The sequence below is a fragment of the Taudactylus pleione genome, unplaced genomic scaffold (genome assembly GCF_031769625.1).
Source record: "Taudactylus pleione unplaced genomic scaffold, aTauple2 ptg000655l, whole genome shotgun sequence".
NCBI lineage: Eukaryota > Metazoa > Chordata > Amphibia > Anura > Myobatrachidae > Taudactylus > Taudactylus pleione.
In genome coordinates, this window is record NW_028285057.1 from 363,089 (window position 1) to 388,989 (window position 25,901).

General features: G+C 45.1%; 1 protein-coding gene across 3 annotated transcripts in view; it reads right to left on the minus strand.

The window, feature by feature from the left end:
* LOC148478422 (protein kinase C and casein kinase substrate in neurons protein 1-like) overlaps positions 1–25,901 on the minus strand; it is a 131,015-nt gene that overhangs the window by 26,522 nt on the left and 78,592 nt on the right. For all 3 annotated transcript variants that reach the window (XM_088455412.1, XM_088455411.1, XM_088455410.1), the window contains exons 2-4: positions 11,170–11,258; positions 4,362–4,518; positions 2,739–2,974 (exon numbers count right to left, since the gene is read on the minus strand). In XM_088455412.1, the coding sequence (XP_088311538.1) occupies positions 2,739–2,974; positions 4,362–4,518; positions 11,170–11,229 (453 nt within the window). In that variant the 5' untranslated portion in view covers positions 11,230–11,258. The remainder of the gene's footprint in view (positions 1–2,738; positions 2,975–4,361; positions 4,519–11,169; positions 11,259–25,901) is intronic.

A 25,901-nucleotide genomic window follows, 5' to 3' on the forward strand; every position in this document is an offset into this window, starting at 1 on the left:
ACTCCTACGGATCACAACACGTGAGGCACGCTAGCCATCTGCTATGGCATTCACCAGCCTTCTGCAGAATCCCAGCTGATTATTGTTGGTGAATACACAGCCCCACATGGAGATCACACAGGTTGTGCACCATACGGCTTCCATCCACAGCCGCAACTTACCATCACCATCAGCCCATGCCTTTCTGTTCAAGTCAGCCCGGCAAGTGTACAATGCCAGGTCCCCGTCGGGAACGGATCCCGGTGTTCTATCAGGTACTGGACTTTCTTCTACCACACAGGGCTTCATTCGGATGGCAGCACACAGGTGATTAACCATCTCCTTATTGTGGGCATATTTATGTACATTTCTCACGCTTCATAGCATTCCAGAGGATTATTTGCTATTCAGGAGTGGATATTTATTTAGAACGATTCTGGTGTACCATCACCCAAAGTGATCCGTATATGGTACTTAATCATATAAACTGAAGTTTACTGGTCCATGATTGTCGTTCATGCTATCATCTGTTTTTTATATTCTCTACATATTCCATATGTACTAGTGTGGTCATCTGTTTTTACCAGCAAATATACACATAATTCAGTGCACGCAGTTCTGGAATAATGTACGCCCGATTTCCATTGAAATCTGCATCAGGCCTATTGTGTCCAGTTCTTGTAGATCTGCTAAATTCACTCAGCTGCTAATCCAGGAAGCCTGGAAGCAAAAGACTGCACCAACTAATGGGATCACTTAGCTGAGGGGCTGACATAAGCTTCATCTCCTTGCCAGTGCTTGGGCTGATTTGGACTGACAAAGAGTCCCAACTATCTGGGGGCAGCATGCTCTAACATCTGATGTAACTTATAAGGACCTGTGACTGTTGAAATTTGAGTAATGACAAGTTTAACTGGAAAGGTCCAGAGGGCTAGGGAAGCAAAGCTAGACAACCAGAGAAGGGAACCCAGTGACTACGTACAGCAGTACAGGTCCCATAAAAAAAAACTAAAAAGAAACTCTGGCAATCAAGCAGAGCTCCGGAAGTAAAGGAGTAAAATGTATACTTCCCTAATGTCACTAGGGGTCCAAGGGAGGCTAGGAAAGGAGGCTCCACGGTTCCATCACATGACAATGCTGCCTGCGAAGAGAAGAGGGAGGCTTGCCAAGTGACTGGGACTCTATGATTGATGTCGCTCCATTGCCTCACTTCCTCCCAAGGTGACACAGGCTGGCTAAGTCTGAGCCACCTAGATGTCCAGCACAGCTAACACCACTGCTTGGGGGCTGGTTTAAAAAATTATTCATGGTGACACAGGCTGCCATCATTTCCAGGCCCTGCCTTCTGGTTCTGAAAGCATAGAATGGAGGGACTGAGCAGCAGGGGTTGCCAGAAAGCCAATCCTCACCTTCAGCAACACATCGTGGTTGGGCCGAGGTTGAGACCAGATTCTCCCCCATGTCACACTCAGGGTGAGATGACCGACATGAAAATTGTCATAGCTGCCTGACTGCTTTCTGGGTCGCACTGTCTTTCTTTTATTTATTTTTATCACAGTATAAGCACCTAAAACTCCACCCTCTAAGCTAGACACTAAGGGGCATATCCAAGTGACCTCGTGACCAATTTTCGAATTCCGTGGATATGCTCTCTTGATACCTGCAGTATCCAATTTAAAAAAAAAAAATGCAGGCGTACATTTTTTTTAGAAACAAATACCCATGCAAAAATCAGAAAAAAATAAATAAAATCAGCCTATTCCCCCCCCCCAAAAAAGTGAAAATATTAGATTCAAATGGAAAAAAGAAAAATGCAAAAAAAAAAATTATTATTTTAGGCCAATAAAAAAACCTCTAAAAAAAACCCCAAAAACATAAAGCAATTATTTTTCGTTTTAATAATTGCTTTAATTAATTTTGGGGTGCAGTACTTAACAAAAAAAGTAGATTTTTGTCCAATTTGAAGTCTTAATTTTTTTAAACAATAAATTATTGGACTAAGTAAGCTAAACTTCAATTGCTTAACTAGTCATTAGGGAGATGACTTAAGGGTTCTGAAGCAAGTCTTTAGACTTGATGTGGAGGTGCGCAATTGCACTCACAAAAAAACTAAAATAATCTTGCACCTGTCAGAAAAATCCCATGGCACGAGTTTCTTGGAAAATTCGCTCCAAATTGGATATGCCGCTAAAATGCTGACAGGTGATGGGAGCTGAGGAACGCTGTAGGTAGACGGAAGGTGTTCAGTGTTTAAGTGCTTTGACTGTAAACATTGGAAGCTTAGCCTCATCATTGTGTCCTCCATATTTAATTATTAAATTGTAATCAGGTCCAGTAATAAAGGCGAGGTGATCAGTGTAGTACACCAAGGTATATCCAGACTCAGCATGCAGAGCAGCGAAGCATTCCTGGACAATTATTGAGTGTCTATTATGCGAAAGACTCATGCTTATACTAGTATGGGGGACCCACCTAATGACTAAACTATTAGACATACTCATAAAACTGTATAAATGCTATACTTAAATGCACCATATATATAATGGAAATAGAAGCAAAAAGTGGGTCACGCAGTATACAAAGCCAGAAGAAATTATGGAGAAATATGGGGAAGAACACAAGTAGCACCATTAAATACCACAAAAGATAAAAATATGTTAAAGAGGGGAGAGGACAGAACTGACCATGATTCTTTAGAGGTGGACAATTAAATTGTCATTTCAATTGTGAAGACTAAAAGAATAAAACTAGTCATTTACCTTCTTGAGTTTCTTCGCCCATGGTTTTTGAGCCTTGTAGAACCCGTTTTCTAGCTCACAGGACTCCTTAAAGCCACCGAAGATCTTGCGATGATAAGTGTCCTTCTGCCAGTTGCGGATTTTGTCGGTGTCATCTGTCACCAGGGTCTTCTGGATCTGCACGTGTAACTCACTGAGCCGCTCGGTGGCTGTCATGAACGACTGCCAGGCACAGAGGAGGGAGCCATACATGGGACCTAGGATTAAATACTGGTACAATCAATCTTGTTAGTTCATCAAGTTCACGTCTACATTGAGCGTAAAGAGGTGATAGCATCAAAATATTAAGGAGTGTTCGAGTCCATTTCTACCAAATATATCAATATATTTTCTAACAATTTCAACCACTTTGATGTATTATATATACTTATAATAAAGTCGGAATGGTTGTGTCTGTACATTTTTTGAAGACAAAAATATTTTTTTGCGAATTTTTGTTTGTTTGTCTGTTCGCTCTGGCACCACGCAAAAAACTACTGGATTAATTTGGATTGCATTTTTAATATTGTATAGCTTAGTCACCTAGAAAGAAACTGAGGTATGTATTATCCCAATGTGACATTGGGTGGAGGAGCAATAAAGGAAAACTCAGATGCTTGACACTTGGCGTGTGCAGTGTGCAGGCTCCTCAAGCCAAAAATTAATAGATGTATTTAAATATAATTATTTTGGGACAAATATACTTTTAGGGACTGTTTATGAACTATGGAGACAAAACAATTTTTTTATCGGAATTTGCACAGGCTCTTCAAGTCCAAAATGACTATATGTATGTAAATATATTGTACATATACACACACACTTTCACATTATATTTCTCACACCACGAACAATTATATATGTATGCATATATAAATACATAGATATATACTGTAAATCAAGATCTATTTTGCAGGAAAAATTCAACTATATAATGAGCACTAATCAGCTAGCTCATCTTGTCATCTTGACTCGTGAAGTTGCAGTATACATGTCAATCTAGTAGATGGCGCACCAAAGCAATATTACATATCATGAAGTCGCTGCTCACATTACTTGCAACCTTTCAGTGTTACTGTAGGTTAAGTGGCTTGCTCACGAATTACTAGCCCCAAGCATATTTTTGTGTTAATCCCTGAAGGAAAAACTGGAAATATTGTTTACAAAGAAATTTTGTGATCAATGTCTACAATATAAAATATACATCACAATATTAGATGCCACTACTGTCTTTGTAAAATTAGTTCCGCTGTGCAATAACAGACTTCCACGTGAGAGAAGCTGCGGGCAAATACTAGTTTATGGAATAAGGGTCTAATTCTTGAAGGAAAAAGCGTACTTCCCTTTGTGGTTTGATGATAGAATTGTAAAGTGAACCGGAAAATAAATGTTTGAAATGAATACACCTGCAAGTAAGTTCTGTAAAATCCTCTAGGATACTTCCCTAATTAGCAATAGCAAGAGTGACAACTGCAACTTATAGCAAGTTACTAGGTTCATATAAAAGATTTAAAAGGTTTGTGATTGATCAGTAATGGATATATCCTTCTTTCACCTGCTGAGAGTAATCTGCATCCTATGTGACAGTTACCATAATTTACTCACTGCTGTCTACAAGTGGTTTCCACTTGCGGGTCCACTCGTCCATCTGTAGTGCATACTGTTTCTCTATCTTGGCTCGGTCTTGGATACACGCTATAATATCATCACACAGCCGGTAGCCGTCTTCCGTCCGCTTTACTGTGCTGCTGTAGTTATTTGGCTGGAAGATGGGAAAGTGATATAAATAAATAAATAAATATATATATATATATATATATATATATGTGTGACATTTAAATTGTGAATCTCATTATTCCTAACACTGGGCCTGATTCAGAGCCGCTCGTAAGCGGCCGCTCATTCGCTCCGAGCGATGTTCGCACAACTGGGCATGCGTATGGGTCGTAATGCGCGTGCGCCAACCAGTCAGTGCGATCGGAAATCGAGCGCTCGCCAAATAGCGAGTGCCTGCTAATTTGAGTGACAGGATGAGGCGTTTGTGGGTGGTAACAGGGAAAGGTGCTTGAAAACAGGGAGTGGAGATCCGAACGCAGGCGTGCCAAACGGGCGTTTTAAGGGTGTGCATAATTAACAAAGCAGCGTCATCGACCACGTCACTTGGTTGTCTCTTAGCCTGAACTGTTCGCATGATTGCGGTAGGATAAACCTACCACAAGCACTGCGAGCAGTTCAGATGCCTTTCGATGTACTCGATTAATTAAATAAATAGCGGAGATGACGTAGGATGCAAGCGGCCAGGGGGCGTCTTTACAAAATAGCGAGCGCATGTTTCGTTCGCTCGCTCAGACATAGAGGCGTCAACAGACCGCAAAGAGCGAGCGCTCAATTTACATAGCCGGCCCCTTTTTCTGACCAAGCGAGCGCAAATAGCGTGCGGCTCTGAATCAGGCCCACTGTCCAACCACTAGCACAATAGACATTAAATTCATTACAACAAAAAGTACAAGTTACCTTCAACTTGCAGCAGCTGTGAAATTTTATCTAAAAAAAAAAATGTAATATCCAACTTAAAGGTAATAATCCTTATACTCATGCCCGGCGACAGGGGGGGACTAAGGTTACACCTGTCCCGAGCCCCGAGTCTCAGAGGACCCCAAAGCTCAGAGTGGAAAAATGGGTCTGTGGGGCCTAATTGTGATTTACAAAGTGACAGGCGCGGCAACCGGCACTGCGCAAGTGGGATCAATTAACTAAACTATTAAATGGCAGCTGCCTGCCCACTCCCGGTCACACCCATTCCCCCCCGTCTTCCATCACCTGGTCCGGTCTATGCTCAAATGAATGATGTTGCCACGTAATTACGTTGCCACTGGGCGCTCTGCTGGTCTGCACCTGCCTTCCTCTTTACAACTGCAGTCCAACTAAGAGGAGCAGGAAGCTGGAACAGGCAGCCTGGTGACTACCGCGATTTGCATATGGAACCTCCAGGTAGTTGGCAGGCTGCAGCATTCAAGCAACAACAAGCTGCAAGCACTGTCTGCCTAGCCCCATTCAGGCACTGACTCACTTCTTCGCCCCTGACTAACCTTGGGCAGCTAGTCTGAAAATATAGTCCAAAGTCTCTCACTGACCACCCCCAAGCGCTGACTACCCGTCACTCACTTTGCGAATGGATCCTCTGTACGTGTATTGGTGCTCTGTGCCAGAGAGAGCATTGGCGCCCCCCTCCCATTTTTTAAATATGGACATAAGATCGTGCACCTGAAAAATGGCCATGGCCTCATGGGGAAGGGCCAGGGAAGAGATAGAGGAGGCCAGGAGATGCTGGGGATAAAAGAAGAGGAAGCTACAAGTGTTAATGATAATAAACAGGAAAATTGATAGGCCCAAATAGAGCCCCCTGCCCTGCGGTGCCCCGTGCCAAGGCACTGGTCGCACTACCCTAGTTACGGCCCTGGTGTATACAATCGCAGCACATTCATAGTGCGGCTTATATGCAATGGCAAACAATCGCTCGATTTGAGTAAAAATCACATTAGCATCCGTTTCTGAATCTGACCGAGTGCCACCACATTGACATAACAGGGACGCAGCTGGCAGCTTTTACATGTGAACATTATATCTGTTGCTGATCAATGTCAGTGATACATTAAGAGCTATGTTACAGCCAAGCATCACACTCCCAGTCTGGAGAGCAAAGTATACTGAACCCTGTCTACTGCCTGCTAAGAAGCAGCGGGAATGGAGGAGCAACATCCGTCTCGTCTGATCCTAAAGGGGCCCATACAATAGCGACAGATCGACAGATTGTCACGATGCTGTGATCCTGCAATGACGCATTGGAGGATCGGCAACATCCAGCATGTTGAATTTCACTGATTTGCCCATCACGATCAAAATATGATTAACTGGTAATACATGACGTATAAATTCACCATCCCTCCGATGGATCATGGAACATCGACGGCCGCACATCGCAGGATCGGATAATACTTTGCCTGGTGTATGAGGCCTTTACCTGAGCTACCATCTGCTGCTTTAGGATAGTGTGTGTCATTAGATACTACTCTATACAAAACTCTATTTGCTATATTACCTGATGACATTGTAGACTTAGAAGAGGGGAGAGGTGTAGTTCCCGCACCAAATCTCACCCAATTAAGTTATCTTGTGTTCTTAATGGGTGGTTACGAGGGTTAAACAGATGTATTATTTATATACATTTATACTTGGTCAGTCTCTTTTGGTCATTCCCACTATATAATATAGCTCACTGTGGGGTAGATGTACTAAGCCTTGGATTAAGTGGAGGGAAAAGTATCGCTTCACTGTCTCTTCGCAGCCTGTCTTGAAGACAGGCTGCCAAGAGAGAGTGAAGCATCAGGGGAGAAGCTGGAGGAGTCCAGCCCCCTCTTCCCCGCCCGCCCCCTCCACTGCTTCCTCCGGCGCACCTCCCCGGTCACCCCCCAGCCAACCCTGCTGATGGCGTCTCCCGACCCCCCTGTACCCCTCCGCAGCAGAGCTGCAGCCGCAGCGGAAGTCTGTGACTCTCTCGGAGACAGTGAAGCCACGCAGCACCAGTCCCCCACCACTGCTGCTGTGTCCTCTCCCGCCGCTGCTCACTGGAGGAGAGCTCGGGGAGCTCTCCTCCACTGTACGCCATCTCAGGGTGGCATACAGTAACATTGTCAAGTCCTAAAAAAAATGCTTTTTCGAAACTTGATGAATTTCATAATTTTAACATCCTCATACTATAGTATACTATCCCCATACATATATTAGATACTATAGTATACTATCCCCATGCATATATTACATACTATAGTATACTATCCCCATACATATATTACATACTATAGTATACTATCCCCATACATATATTACATACTATAGTATGGGGACTGTAGAAATTATTGGGGGACAATTGTACCCAGGAGATATCAGTGATATCTCCTGCGTTACAGGAATGATGAATAACCCTGGCACTTAATTTCTACTAAAGTAGGTGAAAATCTTGTACCCCTAGACATAGTAATACTGTCACCAAGAGATCCATCTATTAATAAGGAGGTGTTCCGTTGGAATCGGTTTGATTTCCGGCAGCGCCTGGCCGACATCAGCAGAGTTCCCGGCAGCGGAAGCCCGACAGCGCTGGAAATCCCGATCCTGGATAGGTAAGTACTAACTAACCTAACCCTCCTTAGGGGTGCCTAACCCTAACCTCCCTCCCAAGTGCCTAACCCTAATCCCCCCTCTAAGTGCCTAACCCTAACCCCCCCTTCCCCGCTGCCTAAACCTAAGTCCCCCGAGGGGGTGCCTAACCCTAAGTCCCCCCCCCGTGGATGCCTAACCCTAACCCTCCCTTCTCCTAGCCTAACCCTAACCCTCCCGGGAGAGTGCCTAACCCTAAGTCCCCCCCAGGTGCCCTAAACGTAACCCTCCCCCTTCGCGGCTGTTCTCTCGCGGCGCCCGGCATCCCTTCGATCGGGATGCAGGGCGCCGGTCTCCCGGCATCGTGGAAATGTCAGGCATCTACATCTAGACGCCCGGCATTTCATCCTTTGCCGGGATATGACAGTCGGAAAGCCGGCTGCCGGTATTAAGGCAGCCGGCTTCGCGATTGTATACCGTTCCATTGGGTATAGAAAAATTAAATCATCTTTATAAAAGTAGGACCAAACCCTCTGCTAATATATCATAACGGTATGGCCAGGAGACCATATCAAATGCTTTGGTTGGCGTCCAATTTGAAAGAAGGCTTGGGGAATCTGGATTAAGGCTAGCAGCCATAAATGCCGCAATCGCAGTGCTAATCCCTTTCACAGAGTGCCTACCCCTAACAAAACCCAATTGATGATCAGTCAATAGTGGGGCAAGGAAAGATTGTAAATGATCTGCCAATATTTTTGCCATCAACTTAAAATCCACATTAAGTAAGGTAATAGGACGGTAAGAGGAGGGAAGTGCCAGGTCTTTGTTCGGCTTAGGTATGAGCGTGGTGAAGGCCTTGTTAAAGGTGAGAAAGACTGGCGTGTCTACTTGAATGTGATGATAAAGCTCACGGGGGCGCTGTTTGGGCGTGTCAAATGTCTATTTATTATCATTCTTGCTTGTAGCTTCCTCTTATTTCATCCCCAGCATCTCATGGCCTCTCCTATCTCTTCCCTGGCCCTTCCCCATGAAGCCATGGCCCTTTTTTGGGTGCATTATGTCCCTTTGAAAAATGAGGGGGGCACCAATGCTCTTTCTGGCACAGGGCACCAAAATGTCTAGTTACGGCTCTGCCGGTTTTATTCCCCCACCGAAAATACTTCTGTTGTGAGTAGTCTAACTTTAACTGAGCTTGAGCCAAGAACTGTCCAATAATTGTCGAGAATGTATGTAAGAAGCATGGGTAGTATCAGATGGGTTGTCAATATAATTTTATAGCGTGACACGTAAAGATCTCTGTAGTTCAGTGCGCTTAATCCTAACCTCTTTGTTCTGTGTGGCGACATAAGAAAGTATATGGCCCCTCATTACCACTTTGGATGTTTTCCCTGCCCCTCATTTATATTATAGTTGCCTATCGTCCTGCAAACTCCAGGAAGATCAGGCTTAGCTCCAGGAAAGGATGCTCACAGCTTGCTAACTGGGTGCAGATGTGCCGCTGGCACACATCATACATCTTGTCCCACCCACTCCAGGACACCAATGGCACCATGAAGGAGTGTGGTCATTCCTGTCACCAGGCCTTGCTCCACCCACTTCATGCCTCACCCTCTCACGCCCCTCTTCTTCTTTTCCTACCTGACCTCTCCACCTCCCAGGGGCCAGATATAAAAAGTAAGTAAGTGTGAGCAGTGCAGAATGGTTACACAGCTATATACTGTATATGATCCCAAATATTCAAACGTCGTTCCTAAACTCCAAAACTGAATTTTGAACTACAGTAGTACAATTATCCAAGCTAATGGGGACCCAGGTTGTTTCAGGTAATCAGTTTGCTTGGATAATTGGATATGTATTAAACTATGTATGTATGTATATCATTATTATTATTATTATTCTACAATTTATATATTATTATTATACATTTTATTTACTATTATTATTATTTTTATTATTATTATTATATGCATTTTTTTCTGGGCAAATATACCATCAGATATTACCTTTGGTTTCTATAGATCATCTTTGGATAATTGTTGTTTAGATAATCAGCGCTTTACTATAGTTTATTAATGCAGGTTTTCAGATATGTATGGAATTACTGATTCCTGGGGGCCAAAGTTTGAAATGGGCTCGTTATGTGATCAAAACTGAGTGTTGAGGGTAAGGGGTTACAGAAGGCACTGATGCTTCCCCAGGGGTGCTTGGCGTACTCTTGGACATAAGTGGGAGTGTGACTGACATCTTTTTGGCCACTGGTGGTAACTAATTAGCAGTGAGCAATGCACACCCTGACGTAACATCTGGTGCGAATGTACTCCCTCAGGAAAGCCTATTACAGAGGAGGAAGAGGAGGAAATGAAGACGGCTGAGACAGAACAACAAAGAGGACCCCGATCAGACAAAGACATTACTAGTGCTTGGCATGTTAGTGGGCATTACTATTGCTTTGTATATTAGTGAACAATACTATTAATACTGAATTTATTATATGTTATATTTAGGCAAAAGGTCTGGTAATCAGGTCCCTGCACTGTGGCGGAGTCCTCTATCACCTTGGTCCAGCACTGATGTGAGAGGCAAGTATAGTTATGGTAAGAGATCTCCTGTCCCTGGGATTCCCCCAAGAGCTGAGATACGTCATAGTGATTTCTCTGGCTGATGTTTGGAGAACAGGGTGCTAGGCAGCAATCAGCAGCCTGACTCATTCCTGTCAGCCATACAGTTCTTACATTGTGATGTGATCATGGAAACTCCTCCTGTGAAGAGCACGGGATGCCAGACATTTTAGAGATAGGTTCTGAATGCCTTTATATACATTTTTTGGTGGATGGAAAAAAAAAAACCAGGCGTTTCCTCCAGATTCAGTCTAAGGCTTAGAATATCATTCTCCTGCCTCCGTCATTCCTGCTGCTCTGATCTCCATTGAAAAGGGAACTATGATCCTGCTACCCAGTATCTCCACCCCACCGGTCACTGGTTGTCTCTGACCTTACAGCTCGGACTGGTCCTTGGGAAGCAATGTCCCTGGTTGCTGGCTACACCCAGCAGGACATGTCAAACCAACTTGGAAAATCCATATCATCAACGCCATTTTATTCCAAAAGCATTAAAAGATAAAAACGTTGAGGAGCCAGACCTCTCATTACTATCACACTATTTCCCATGGCAGTCTTTGATATTAGATTATTTTAGTATGTTCCCTCTTTTAACTATGCTCAACGTCAGTCCTGAGGGTGGTTGTGAGCCACACACTTACCATCCAGAAGCTATCACTGGTGGCTTCATCTACTGCAACTTCGCTGTAAATCACAGACATGACGTCCTCTTCCTTTTGTGCACAGACCTCTGTAACACAAGATGCAAACACGTATTATAGCCCAGAACCAACTATTTATTTACTTAGAACTGCAACCATGTTACATTTCACTTTACAACCTTGAAGAATAGTGCAGCACGTCAGACTGTTGTAAAGTGAAGACCAGTAGGAGATCCCTATATCTCTCCATACCCCAGTTTTAATACACAGTTAATTGCTGCTGCAGTTGCATTACCGCATAATCAGCGAGATATACTAGCCGTAAAAATGCGGTCAAACCTCCGAAAATGCAGTTTTTGGAGGTTGGACCGCATTCCCCATATGCATTAAGTGGCTTGTTCCCAATAGGCAACGCCATTGATGTTGTGCCTAATAGAATCCTATAAGCTTCCAGTAGGATCCCTCCCAATGTACTTGGCACCGATTGCATGCGCTTGCCAACCGCTGCGCGTGCGCAGAAAGACTCCTGGGTCATAAGCAGGGCTGTAACTACGCAGAGCTCTGTGGACGGCACCACTGCCCACCCACAACCCCTGCATCTGGCTAGCAGGGTGACTGTAACGACACCCTGCAGCCATAAGGTGCCGCCTGGAGCTTCCTTAGGATGTTTCAGATGGTCACAATGCTGCCCTTAGAGCTCCCTGGGGCACCCTGAGGATGCTCCGGGCATTGCTATAATTACTCGAGGCCTGATGTAGGCCATATGGAGGGGGCGTGGCCTGCACCGGGTGCCGGGAGTGCTAGCTAGGGCACTGGTCATAAGCCTAGAAGTCCTCACACCGCAAAGGATAGTCCTTATTGGAAGAGCTGTCCTTTTTTAATTGCAAAACTACATGCATATGGTGTTACTAAACTTCGCTGTGCATGTGATCAGTGTCGGGATGCACCGCATTCAAAATGTGATTCTTGATGCATCCCGGTCATTAATATGTTATTACTAAATAGCCGTATTAATTCATAGTAGAGATTAATGTCTTATAAAACAGATGAACTTAATAATAAATACTGAACTGATGACATCAGAGCTCACCGATTATAAATAATGATGTCAGAACTCATCATTTATACAAATGTTTTTTTTATTTACTGGAGAGGAACATCCCTTGTGTTTAATGTAGTAACTATTATACGTCATCATTCATTGAAATAAATATATACATATTTGAGATCTCTCATCCAGAGCCGATCATACAGAAAGGTATAAAACCCAGAACAGAGGAAAAAAGGAAATGAATGCTGCTGTTTGATGATTTTATCCCGCACATAAACCAACGTGATCGCCACATGTTTCTTTGTGCAGTTACTGCTAGGAGCTCTTATTAACAATATAACAAGGAACAAAATGCCAGGGACAGTGTAGGGTAAGGCAGTAAAGGGTAAATTTACTAACAATCGAGTTTGTCCCGATTTTGCTGGCGAACAAACTCTCTGAGGTTTGCCGGGACTCGGGAGAGATTTCAATAATGAAGTTCGCACATTTACAAAGGATCGAGTTTCGAGTGAATTGAGTTCTCCGATGGTGACTGAAATAGAGTTTTCTCTGGCGAGTTCCCTGAGTCTGACTGTAGCCAAACTCACCCAAACAAGCAGCCTGCACATATCAGTGAGATATGTGCATGGTGCTTGTGTGTTTTAAATGAAATAAAGGGTTAATGTTTTAAAAAAATAAATAAAGATGTAGTGTCCCCCCCCCAAAAAGCATAACCAGCCCCGGGCTCCTGAGACAGTCCTGGTTCTAAAAATAGGAGGATAAAAGCAAGTAGAGTTCCCCTGTATTTTCAGGACTAGCACTGGGCTCCCAGAACCAGTCCTGCTTTTAAAAATAGAGGGAAAAAAATGTGTGGGATTCACCCCAATTTTTAAATCAGCACCGTACTCAAATCTAGCCGTGGTGTAATGCCACAGTCGGGGGACCCTTTCACTGGGCCTTCCCGGCAAAAGCATTAACACCCAAAGCTAGTCAGCACAAGCCGGGCATCTCAGAAGAGGTGGGGACCCTACCAAAGAAGGGGCCCCCCTCTCCAGAGCTTCCCAGGCTTACGCTGAAGCCCCTTGGCTCTTCCCTGCACCCATGGCTGTGCTGTAGAGATGTATGTGATAAGACATTCATCTGTACATGTCTGTTATGGATCGGGGACTCGGTTTGTTTTTTTTGCCAAGACCCGTGGAGCCTACGGGAGAAGAGGACTGACCTGCGCCAGGAGGTAGGTGGGTATTGGATTTTTTTTCACAGGTAAACCCATGGGATTTCTACTTGGAGAAGGGGACGTGAACATCTGGTAGAATGTAAGTATGTGTGAGTGTGTTAGGCGTGTAATAAACTTTTAAATTCTATGGTGTGTGTACTGTGTTTTTTTTTTACTTTTTTTAGTTACAGTAGGGGTACGGGTGTAGGCTGCCTGCTGGCACTTGTAGTTCCACAAGTGCCAGAGGGCAGGCACCCTGGCAACTGTAGTTCCACTGTAAAAAACAATAGTATTAATCTATTCTTTACACTATTACCCCTGCACACACTGTCCACGGGTGCAGGGAAGAGCCCCGAGATTCAACGTAAGCTTGGGGTGCTTGGGACAGGGGGAACCCCTTCATTAGGGGGTCCCCACCTCCCCTGAGATCCCCAGCTTGTGCGAACTAGCTTGGGGCGTTAATGCTTTGGCTGGGGAGACCCGGTGAAAGGGTCCCCTGGCTGTGGAATTACACCCCTAGAAAGATTTGAGATCGGTGCTGGTTTTAAAAATAGAGGGAGCTCCACGCATTTTTTCCCTGTATTTTTAGAATCAGGACTGTCTCAGAAGCCCAGGGCTGGTTTTACTATTTGAGGGAGAACCCTATGTCATTTTTTTTTTACATTCAACTCTATCTTGACTAGTGAAAAGTTACTCGAGTTTGGCCGATGATCAATTGAAGGGAGTTTGCTAATTCTCCCAACTTTTCCTGTAGCAAAGAAGATTTCTCTCCCGAATTTAACATTAGTAAATTTCCAAGTTGAAAAAAATGCCCAAACTCTCCAGAGAATGCTAACTTGACCAAACTCGATTCTTAGTAAACATACTGTACCCCTAGATCTTAAAGCTTAGTTCTCCAAATGATGGGAAACATCATCTGTAAACCCAGGGGCGTAACTTGGTATTTGAAGGCCCCATAGCAAAAATTTGTAAGGGCCCCTATGTACCACCCAATGGAGAAAAATGTATATAACACATGTAACTTTGACAAGAAAGATGGGCCCCCCTCAGCTCTGGGCCCCATAACAGCTGCACCCAGGGCCCGGCGCTTCCATTAGGCAAGATTAGGCAGCTACCTAGGTGCGCCGACCACTGGAGGGCTCTTCTGAGTCCGCCTGGTTGCTATGGAGCCCGCCGGCACAGCGATTGCACCCCCTTCACCCTCCATTTGCCAGGTGCCCGCTGAGATTGTGTTACCAGCGGGCCCCCGGCTCCTTCTCTCCTCTCTCCCCCCCCGGCATCAGCGACAGCCGGAGGACGGAACTCACTCCTGAGCTCCGGCTTCCAGGTCCCGCAGTGCACTATGGGAGTGACGTCATGACGTCACTCCCATAGTTCCGAGAAGCGGGCGCTGGGGACGGACGGCAGCAGGCACTGGAGCAGAGTTTAAGGTAAGTATTGTTTTTTTTTGTGTGTATGTGTGTGTGCGGGGCGGCATCATATTGGGGCACTACAGGGGGAATTGCAGGGGCCTTACTACTGGGTGCATCATATGGGGGCACTACAGGGGCCTTACTTTTGGGGGCACTACAGGGGCCTTACTACTGGGGGCACTATTGGAAGCACTACAACTGGGGGCACTATGGGGGCCCTTACTACTGGGGCACTGCAGGGAGCATTACTATTGGGGGCACTACTACAGGAGGCATTACTTTTAGGGGCATTATTATCAGAGGCATTACTACAGTGGGCATTATTACTACTGTGGGCATTGCATAAAGGGCACCATTACAGTGGACATTTAGTGTTTTAGGGGAACTACTACTGTGGGCATTGTGTAAGACATGTTAGGGGGGCCCCTTAAAAATGTTGCTGTTGGGCCCAAAAAGTTCTAGTTACGCCTCTGATACTGTGTATAGAAAATATATATTTTTTAACACAGAACTTATCCGCTACTCCACCTGTGCAAAGTAATTTTCACCTGAGGGGCTAAATGAGTACAGGGGGACGGGGGGGGACGCATGCAGATGTTTTGCCTAGGGTGCCTAGAAGTCTTGCACCGGCCCTGGCTGCACCCCTTGCACCTATGGTAGTTACGTTCATGTGTAAACCCCCAAACATCATAATAGATCCCATTACTGTACTAGTTTTGCTATATAAAACAAGTTTATTGGTAGAATGAACAAATTTACTGTATAATGTCTTCCTAATACTGGCCCTATATTCTACAGCGGGATGGTATAAGATGAAGTGACAAAAGAATTGATATCCATGATCCTTAGAATTTGTTGGTGAAATGTATCCTTAGACTGTGCACTGTAGTGTCACTTTGTACCATCATTTGTAGTTGAATTGAATGGTGTCCCTAGTGATTAGGAGAGTCTCAGACATGGCGGCATCTGTGTTATAGACCTTTATGAAAACTGTTTTACTCTCATGCGTTCTATCATATATAACATGACTTGCTTATAATGACTTGCGCCATCATGCCCTACCCTCACCACAAAACACAGTGGATCACAGCATCGGGGGATTATGATTTAACACAATTTAACACAAATAACTTTATCAAGTCCCTGACCCACCCACTTCCATGGAATTCACTGAATTTTGTGAGGCTTCGGGACATTTTGGGACAATAAGTATGCTCTATATAGCTGTTATTATTATTATTGTTATTATTATTATTGTTACCGCAGGATAACTATAGTTTATCTTGTGGTTCCCACCATTGAGTTCAATGGAGGGAGCCGTTCATTGGCTAAGAGGCGGCACCTGACTCCTCTCAGCCAATGAACGCTCAGACCCAGACCTTCAAAGGAGGAAGCCGCGTCTGTGCGCTTCATTCGGGAAGGAATAATCATCCTTGTCAAGATGGTTATTGCTTATGTACGAGGGTCGCATTTATCGTTTTGTTATTTTAACAACACCTTGGATACTGGACAAGGGGACCACTCAAGGTAATATAGATGAGTATGTGTGAGTGTATGTGTATGTATGTATGTATTAAACTTAGGTGTGTGTGTGTGTTTCTTTCAACATTTCTTTACAGGTGAACTACAGGTCCCAGTGGGCCCTTAATGCCCTGCATGCTGGTACTTGTGGTTCTCCAAGTACCAGCATGCGGGGAGGCTTGCTGGGACCTGCAGTTCTACTGTAAAGACAATGTTTCTATTCTTCTATTTTTACACTACACTAACACAATCAACCCACCACCCTCCGCCCAGGGGCGGCGGGGATAGCCCCTGGCTATCAGGCTAGGCGAGGGGTGCCCTGGAGAGGGAGACCCCTTTATTAGAGGGGTCTCCAACTCCCCAGGGATCCCTGGCCTGGGCTGACTATCAGTCAGGGCTGATGCTGCGGCTGGGGGGCCCGTTGATAGGGCTCCCCTGGCTGTGGCATCAGTCCCCCGTTAGAAAGGGCCCAGGGCTGGTTCTGTGAATTATAGGGAGACCCTACACAAATTTTTCCCTGTAATTCCAGAACCAGCCCTGCTTTCCATAGCCCAGTGCTGGTTGTACTGAGTACAGGGAGACCCTATGTAATTTTTCTCTGTACTTAGTCAACCTGGGTTTGAATAGTCCGGGGCTGGTTCTGTTTTGGGGGGGGGACCTCACATCAATTTTTTTTGTTACTTTTAACTGTTTAGTTACTTTGGACAGTCAGATACATGCAGGCATCTCACTGATATCTGCATGTATCTGTGTTAATCCAACCTGCTCATGCTCAAATCGAAGCAGGACTATTAATTTGGTGATTTGAAGTTTGATTTGAAGTCCGATTTTGAGGTCGATTTCAAATCGAATGATAGTAAATAAAAGCTTTGTGTGTTGGACTATGTAAAAATACCAATGTTTTTCCGATGGTCGATTTGAGGCCAATTTGATTAAAAATTCGATTTGAAATTCGATTTTACATTGGATTTGGCCTTTAGTAAATACCCAAAAGCAAAATCGAATACAAATCGAATGAAAATCGCACCTCAAATCACTCAAAATCGACCTTTAGCAAATTTACCCCCAGGTCTCCTGGACCCGTACTCGCCTCCTTTTATATCCTCACCACTGAGTCAGAAGTGGGAAGTGCAGAGGGTGTGGTGCTGCAAATCTTGGCATGCTGTCCCCCCTACCCACTATATAATGCCAGAATTTGCAGCATTAAGCCATTTGGGGGGTGGGATAATAGTCATGATGACGCACTTTGGAGCAAATCACATCATCAAGCCTCTAGACCGCCCACTCTGCGGGAGAAGAAGGCGAGATCCAGGAGGTTGGTCTTCTTTCCCAGGAGTGCGGGAAAACTCCATGAAATTCTGGAACATTTCAGCAGAGTAAGCAAGTAAGCCTGGGCCTCCGAGGTCATGGAGCATTCATGGTCTTATGTGATTAGTGAAGCTGGATTTATAGGCAGGAATAAAGTGAGTCTAACCACTGTGTGCACCAATGGCTTCCTAAGCTGAAGCTGCATGCGTGCAATGGCTTCCAGCTCTCATCCTAACTTGCTGCTACATCTTCCTTCCTCCCCGCCTACCCCATCTGTGTCACTCCTGTTTGTCTGCCCCTCCCTTAAAGAATGTAAGTTCTTTCGAGCAGGGCCCTCTACCCTCTTGTGCTTCTCCCTACTGTAATTTAATTTATCTCTTACTCCCCACTAGGGCAACTAACACTTGGCTGCTTATGAGAGTGTAAAGGTCGCTAATATAACAATGTTTATTATACATGTCCGTGTTGTGCATTGTATTGTAAGTCACTGGTTACCTTTTTGTTTATGTACTTTGTAAGGCGCTGCGGAACACTTGTGGCGCCATATAAATTATTATTATTATCCTTTATTTATATGGCGCCACAAGTGTTCCGCAGCGCCTTACAAAGTACATAGAACTAATAAGTGAACAAGAAACAAGTAACTTGCAGTACATTACAGTGCAGGACAAGGACACAATTTACATACATTGCTGTAATAGCGATTAAAGCACTAGCAATAAGCAGCCGGGAGTTGGCAGTCACGTGTTAGGTGCCCTTATGGGGAGTAAAGAGTCAAAGAAAATGTAAAGAGAAGCAGATGAGGGAAGAGGTCCCTGCTCGTGAGAGCTTACATTCTAAATGAATGACTAATATATAAATAAAAGATTATAATAATAATAGCCGGATGGGGACAGACACAAAGCCGTTGCACCTGAGGATATGTTCTCCCAGCAGACCTGCATACATTTTGGTTTTTTTTGCAGGGACCTCTCATGATCTAAATAAATCTGTTTTCTTCTAAGTGCACATCCAACTTTATAACTATGGGTGGGGCTGACTTACAAATCTGTAGCAGGCCCAATATGCTCAATGACAATTATTATACAGCAGTCTAGTGTACCCAGCCATTAGAAACTGACTATCGCTAACTTGGCAACTTGCAGTGACCGTTACCCACAGGGTTATCAGGCCAGGATGTGTTGGCAACTACAAACCGACTTTGGAGGATTGAGATCTTTTGTTCGGCGCTATCGCAGCAATTTAACTGGAACGATAAAAAGGCACTTTTAGGCTAATCCCTAGGGTGGTTATGGAAATACGCATCTAGTGTTCAACAAGTCACTTCTGGGAAATATCACTTTCATTGTATCACTGGGTATATTGTGTCTCTGCTGTGAGCAGTAATGGGCAGAGCATCATGGGAGATTGAGGACAGTCTCAGGTAATACAAGCTATCTGGGACTGGGGATGCTCTCTATGGCAGGCATCCCTGCCTAACCTTGTAGTCATGAATGTAAGATGACAGGCAAGAGGGTGCACAATAATCATTTCTCTATTTCCACAGCTAAAAGGCTCAGTTCTGTCCTTTGAAGACGCTCACACAACTTCTCTCACACAATCTGCACTTTGTTATAATATTAACAGCTATTCTTTGTTTCAGTCTGTAGTGAAACATTTACTCCCCCGAAGGAAAATTCAATAAACGTAACTTACAAGTATCTCATCCATGTCAGAACTAATGTTTTATCAGTTATATACAATTGGATTGTATTCTTCTGTTGTTCGAGCTTCACATAGATTTCTGCTTACTGTCTACCATACATTTCCCTTTCTCCCTGCATTAGATCAGACTTAGGGAGTGATTCAGCACAGGATGGAATTGCAAAGCTGCACACAAGCTATAGATATATGATATACAGTATGCACAAAAGCAGCTTTGTAATTTCGTCCTTGCAAATATGCAAATGCAGCAAGTAGTGTCTGACACCCCCCTGCTGCATTAGCGATCCCAGCACTGCGACCGAGGTCAAAGGCTTGGATAACATTGCGACGGTGGACGGCGCTGGCCAGCTGAGTAAGATAGTCCCAAGATTGGATGCACACTCTGTATCAGTGATTTTCAACCTTTTTCAACTTGAGGCACACTACACAAGATTTTAAAATTGCCAAGGCACACCATCCGGCAATTCGGCGTGTATGATCAATGAAAAAACATACACATTGGTTCCCACATAAAAAAATTCCCACACTTTGGCCTCCACAGGAATAAAACACACTACATTGGCCCCCGCAGGAATAAAACACACTACATTGGCCTCCACAGGAATAAAACACACACATTGGCCTCCACAGGAATAAAACACACACACATTGGCCCCCACAGGAATAAAACACACTACATTGGCCCCAACAGGAATAAAACACATTACATTAGCCCCCACAGGAATAAAACACACTACATTGGCCCCCACAGGAATAAAACACATTACATTGGCCTCCACAGGAATAAACACACTACATTGGCCTCCACAGGAATAAAAAACACTACATTGGCCTCCACAGGAATAAAACACACTATATTGGCCCCCACAGGAATAAAACACACTACATTGGCCCCCACAGGAATAAAACACATTACATTGGCCTCCACAGGAATAAACACACTACATTGGCCTCCACAGGAATAAAAAACACTACATTGGCCTCCACAGGAATAAAACACACTATATTGGCCCCCACAGGAATAAAACACACTACATTGGCCTCCACAGCAATAAAACACATTACACTGGCCTCCACAGGAATAAAACACACTACATTGGCCTCCACAGAAATAAAACACACTACATTGGCCCCCACAGGAATAAAACACATTACATTGGCCCCCACAGGAATAAAACACATAACATTGGCCTCCACAGGAATAAAACACACTACATTGGCCTCCACAGGAATAAAAAACACTACATTGGCCCCCACAGGAATAAAACACAGTACATTGGCCTCCACAGCAATAAAACACATTACACTGGCCTCCACAGGAATAAAACACACTACATTGGCCTCCACAGAAATAAAACACACTACATTGGCCCCCACAGGAATAAAACACACTACATTGGCCCCCACAGGAATAAAACACATTACATTGGCCTCCTCAGGAATAAAACACACTACAGTACAAGTGCGCTGAGCTAAATGCCGCGACACACTTGACAACCACTCTAGTGTGCTGCGGCACAGTGGTTGAAAAATGCAGCTCTATATGCTAGCCACCTGATCGAATGCCCACTCTATATACTAGCCACCTGATCGGAAGCCCACTCTATATGCTAGCCACCTGAACTGATCGGATGCCCACTCTATAAACTAGCCACCTGATTGGATGCCCACTCTATATACTAGTCACCTGATTGGATGCACACACTATATACGAGCCACCCGATTGGATGCCCACTCTATATACTAGTCACCTGATTGGATGCACACACTATATACTAGCCACCTGATCGGATGCCCACTCTATATACTAGCCACCTGATCGGATGCCCACTCTATATACTAGTCACCTGATTGAATGCACACACTATATACGAGCCACCTGATTGGATGCCCACTCTATATACTAGTCACCTGATCAGATGCCCACTCTATATACTAGTCACCTGATTGAATGCACACACTATATACGAGCCACCTGATTGGATGCCCACTCTATAAACTAGCCACCTGATCGGATGCCCACTCTATATACTAGTCACCTGATTGGATGCACACACTATATACGAGCCACCTGATTGGATGCCCACTCTATATACTAGTCACCTGATTGGATGCACACACTATATACGAGCCACCTGATCGGATGCCCACTCTATATACTAGCCACCTGATCGGATGCCCACTCTATATACTAGCCACCTGATCGGATGCCCACTCTATATACGAGCCACCTGATCGGAAGCCCACTCTATATACTAGCCACCTGATCGGATGCCCACTCTATATACGAGCCACCTGATCGGATGCCCACTCTATATACTAGCCACCTGATCGGATGCCCACTCTATATACGAGCCACCTGATCGGATGCCCACTCTATATACTAGCCACCTGATCGGATGCCCACTCTATATACTAGCCACCTGATCGGATGCCCACTCTATATACTAGTCACCTGATTGAATGCACACACTGTATACGAGCCACCTGATTGGATGCCCACTCTATATACTAGCCACCTGATCGGAAGCCCACTCTATATACTAGCCACCTGATCGGATGCCCACTCTATATACTAGCCACCTGATCGGAAGCCCACTCTATATACTAGCCACCTGATCGGATGCCCACTCTATATACGAGCCACCTGATCGGATGCCCACTCTATATACTAGCCACCTGATCGGATGCCCACTCTATATACGAGCCACCTGATCGGATGCCCACTCTATATACTAGTCACCTGATTGAATGCACACACTGTATATGAGCCACCTGATTGGATGCCCACTCTATATACTAGCCACCTGATCGGATGCCCACTCTATATACTAGCCACCTGATCGGATGCCCACTCTATATACGAGCCACCTGATCGGAAGCCCACTCTATATACTAGCCACCTGATCGGATGCCCACTCTATATACGAGCCACCTGATCGGATGCCCACTCTATATACTAGCCACCTGATCGGATGCCCACTCTATATACGAGCCACCTAATCGGATGCCCACTCTATATACTAGTCACCTGATTGAATGCACACACTGTATACTAGCCACCTGATTGGATGCCCACTCTATATACTAGCCACCTGATCGGAAGCCCACTCTATATACTAGCCACCTGATCGGATGCCCACTCTATATACGAGCCACCTGATCAGATGCCCACTCTATATACTAGCCACCTGATCGGATGCCCACTCTATATACGAGCCACCTGATCGGATGCCCACTCTATATACTAGTCACCTGATTGAATGCACACACTGTATACGAGCCACCTGATTGGATGCCCACTCTATATACTAGCCACCTGATCGGAAGCCCACTCTATATACTAGCCACCTGATCGGATGCCTACTCTATATACGAGCCACCTGATCGGATGCCCACTCTATATACTAGCCACCTGATCGGATGCCCACTCTATATACGAGCCACCTGATCGGATGCCCACTCTATATACTAGTCACCTGATTGAATGCACACACTGTATACGAGCCACCTGATTGGATGCCCACTCTATATACTAGCCACCTGATCGGAAGCCCACTCTATATACTAGCCACCTGATCGGATGCCCACTCTATATACTAGTCACCTGATTGAATGCACACACTGTATACGAGCCACCTGATCGGATGCCCACTCTATATACTAGCCACCTGATCGGAAGCCCACTCTATATACTAGCCACCTGATCGGATGCCCACTCTATATACGAGCCACCTGATCGGATGCCCACTCTATATACTAGCCACCTGATCGGATACCCACTCTATATACGAGCCACCTGATCGGATGCCCACTCTATATACTAGTCACCTGATTGAATGCACACACTGTATACGAGCCACCTGATTGGATGCCCACTCCATAAACTAGCCTAACATCATATTGATAAACTTCCTAGTTAACTCCCTCAGTATCATCAAAAAAACCCTTCATCTTAATTAACCCTATTAAAAGCATTAACCCCCCTCATTCTAATAATGAACCCAATAATCCTAACAAACACCATTATTCTTAATAGTAATTTTCCTTAGTTATACACATTCCGCCCCCCAGCGCCACTCGCTAGCGTTCTTTCTGTGCTTCTGTCCCACAATGCAGCTATAGTATGAAGGAAAAGGTTCACACCGCAGGTGGTGGGTGAGGAGGAAGGGCAACCAAAGAGGAGGATTGGGCCATGTTCTTTGGCTGCTCAGGCCCTACAATGGGAGGTAGAGAAGTAAATTACTATTATTAACATTTATTTATATATAGTGGCAACATATTCTGATGGAATTTACAATTGGGTAAATGACATTATTTGGTGAGACATCTGCCTGACTTACTATCCCACTATGGGTCCGATTCAGAAGTCATCAGATGTAGAAAACGGGGCACAAGCGCCTCATGATCTACATCCGCGTATGTGTCCGAGATGCAATATGCATGCGTCCAGATGGTTACCCTGGGGGGAAGCAGATCGGAATGGCATGGAGATCCATGCAGTTCTGGTAGGCGTATCTGGGCAGTGACGGGGATGGGTATGGCTGGAGATGGCGGGTGTGTCGATAGACGAAGTTCCACTGATGCCGGTGGCTAAATTTCGTTGGAAGTGTGAGGTACTACCAGAAACTCTACGTGCGGCTGCACACAGGGGATCAGTTCAAATCCCGACGCTGGAAGACCGGCAGTGAAAATCCAGACATGTAAGTATTTTAACTATTTACTAACCTAACCCCACCCCCCTAACCCTCCCTTAGGGGTGCCTAACCCAAACCCCCCTTAAGTGTCTAACCCTAACCCCCCGTTAAGTGCCTAAACCTAACCCCCCTTCCCCGCAGCCTAAACCTAAGTCTCCCGGGGTGGAGCCCCTAACCTAAACCTCCACCCCCGCGGTTGTCCGCGCCAGTCGCCCGGCTAACCTTTGATGGGTATGCCAGGTGTCAGGCTCCCGGCGTAGGTAAAATGACAGGCGTCGGGATTTCGACGCCTGTCATTAGACCCCTGCCGGGATTAGACAGTCGGTAAGCCGGCAGTCTGCATTTCGACCGTCGGCTTCCTGACTGCATCCCGCACACAGTGTAGGTAATAACTAAATACAATATAGTTATGTTCCGACATAACCTCGCTGCTAATCAAATCTCCCCTCACTGTCCTCAGCTGATAAACATAATTCCAGCTGCGGCTTTATGCAATAACATGAATGTTTTATATTTTCAGTTTTGACTTCTTGGCGAATCTACCAAGAACCTGAACATATAAAACAAAAAGTGAGCAGCCATGAAAACATTAGGCAGGTGACCCCTTGTTCTAGTATCAGTAACTGTGCAGATGACTGATCAGCATGGAAGCGTCTGAGATGCTGCTGGAACAGAGAGGAGATTGTCTGACATATATACCAGTCTCACTGTTTGTCTAGCACATGATCTCAAGTGTCACAACCCGAGACTGCTTCCAATCTCCTTACTGTATAAGCTAGCCAGAGATATATATATATATATATATATATATATATATATATATAATAGACAGACTAGATGTAGGTTAGAAGCTAGCACACATCTGTTCTGTACACATGTGATGCTTACATTGGCCACATCTGCAGAGCGGATTCTAGTTGATGTCATTGATCAAGGAAAGTAAATAGCAGAAATCAAGCGCAGTCATCAGCAGAGCTGTTCTGTAAGAGGCATAGGGGGTGATTCAAGGTCCCGTGCTATTGCTATCGCAGCTGCTACCATGATAGCAGCTGCGATAGCACTATTATGTTAATGCAGCCGAAGGCATCATGCCCCTGCATGCATTACTTTTCATGGGCGCAGCTTTGAAACATCTGCACAATCCTATGCCGGCAGAGTGACCATGGGGTCACTCAAGCCGGCGAACGCATTTGCTCAAAAGAGGCCAGGAAATCTCTGTCAGCTAACGGAGATCCTGGCCTCTTCCTCCTTCCCCCTCACCACCCAAAAAATGGCAGCAGGCTGTCAATCACTGACAGTCTGCTGCCGCTCTGCGTGCGATCACATGCACAGTACGGGTCTTGTGCCGGAGCAGAACGGAGATGTGCACTAATTATCCGAATAAGCCCCATAGTTTTCTTTATAAACGTTGCACACCACTTTTACTCGCCTATATCCTTAGGGGCTGATGCAGCGTTGAACAGAGCCATAAGTACACCCTCATTGCATGCACGGATAAAAAAGCATATACTTGTCCCCATGCAGACTTGTACATGACAATGCAACTGCACCTATGCCCGGTGCTAGTGATCCGTCTGAGAACAGGCGTAATTACGGGTCTGCACAGCTCACAATTGCGTAGACACGTCCTTGCTATTGGAGACCGCCCCTTCACCATCCTCTTACGCTCGGCCACAAATGGCGCCATGAGTGACCTGCATATGACCCAGCGTAGATTATGTTCCTGAGTGTCAGGGAGACTCCCTGGAGAGTCTAACAAGCTCTCTGAGGTCAGGCCGGGTGGGCGCAACACAGTGGGGCATCACCACTCCCTGCTCACCATGGAGGTTTCCCGGGGAGACGAA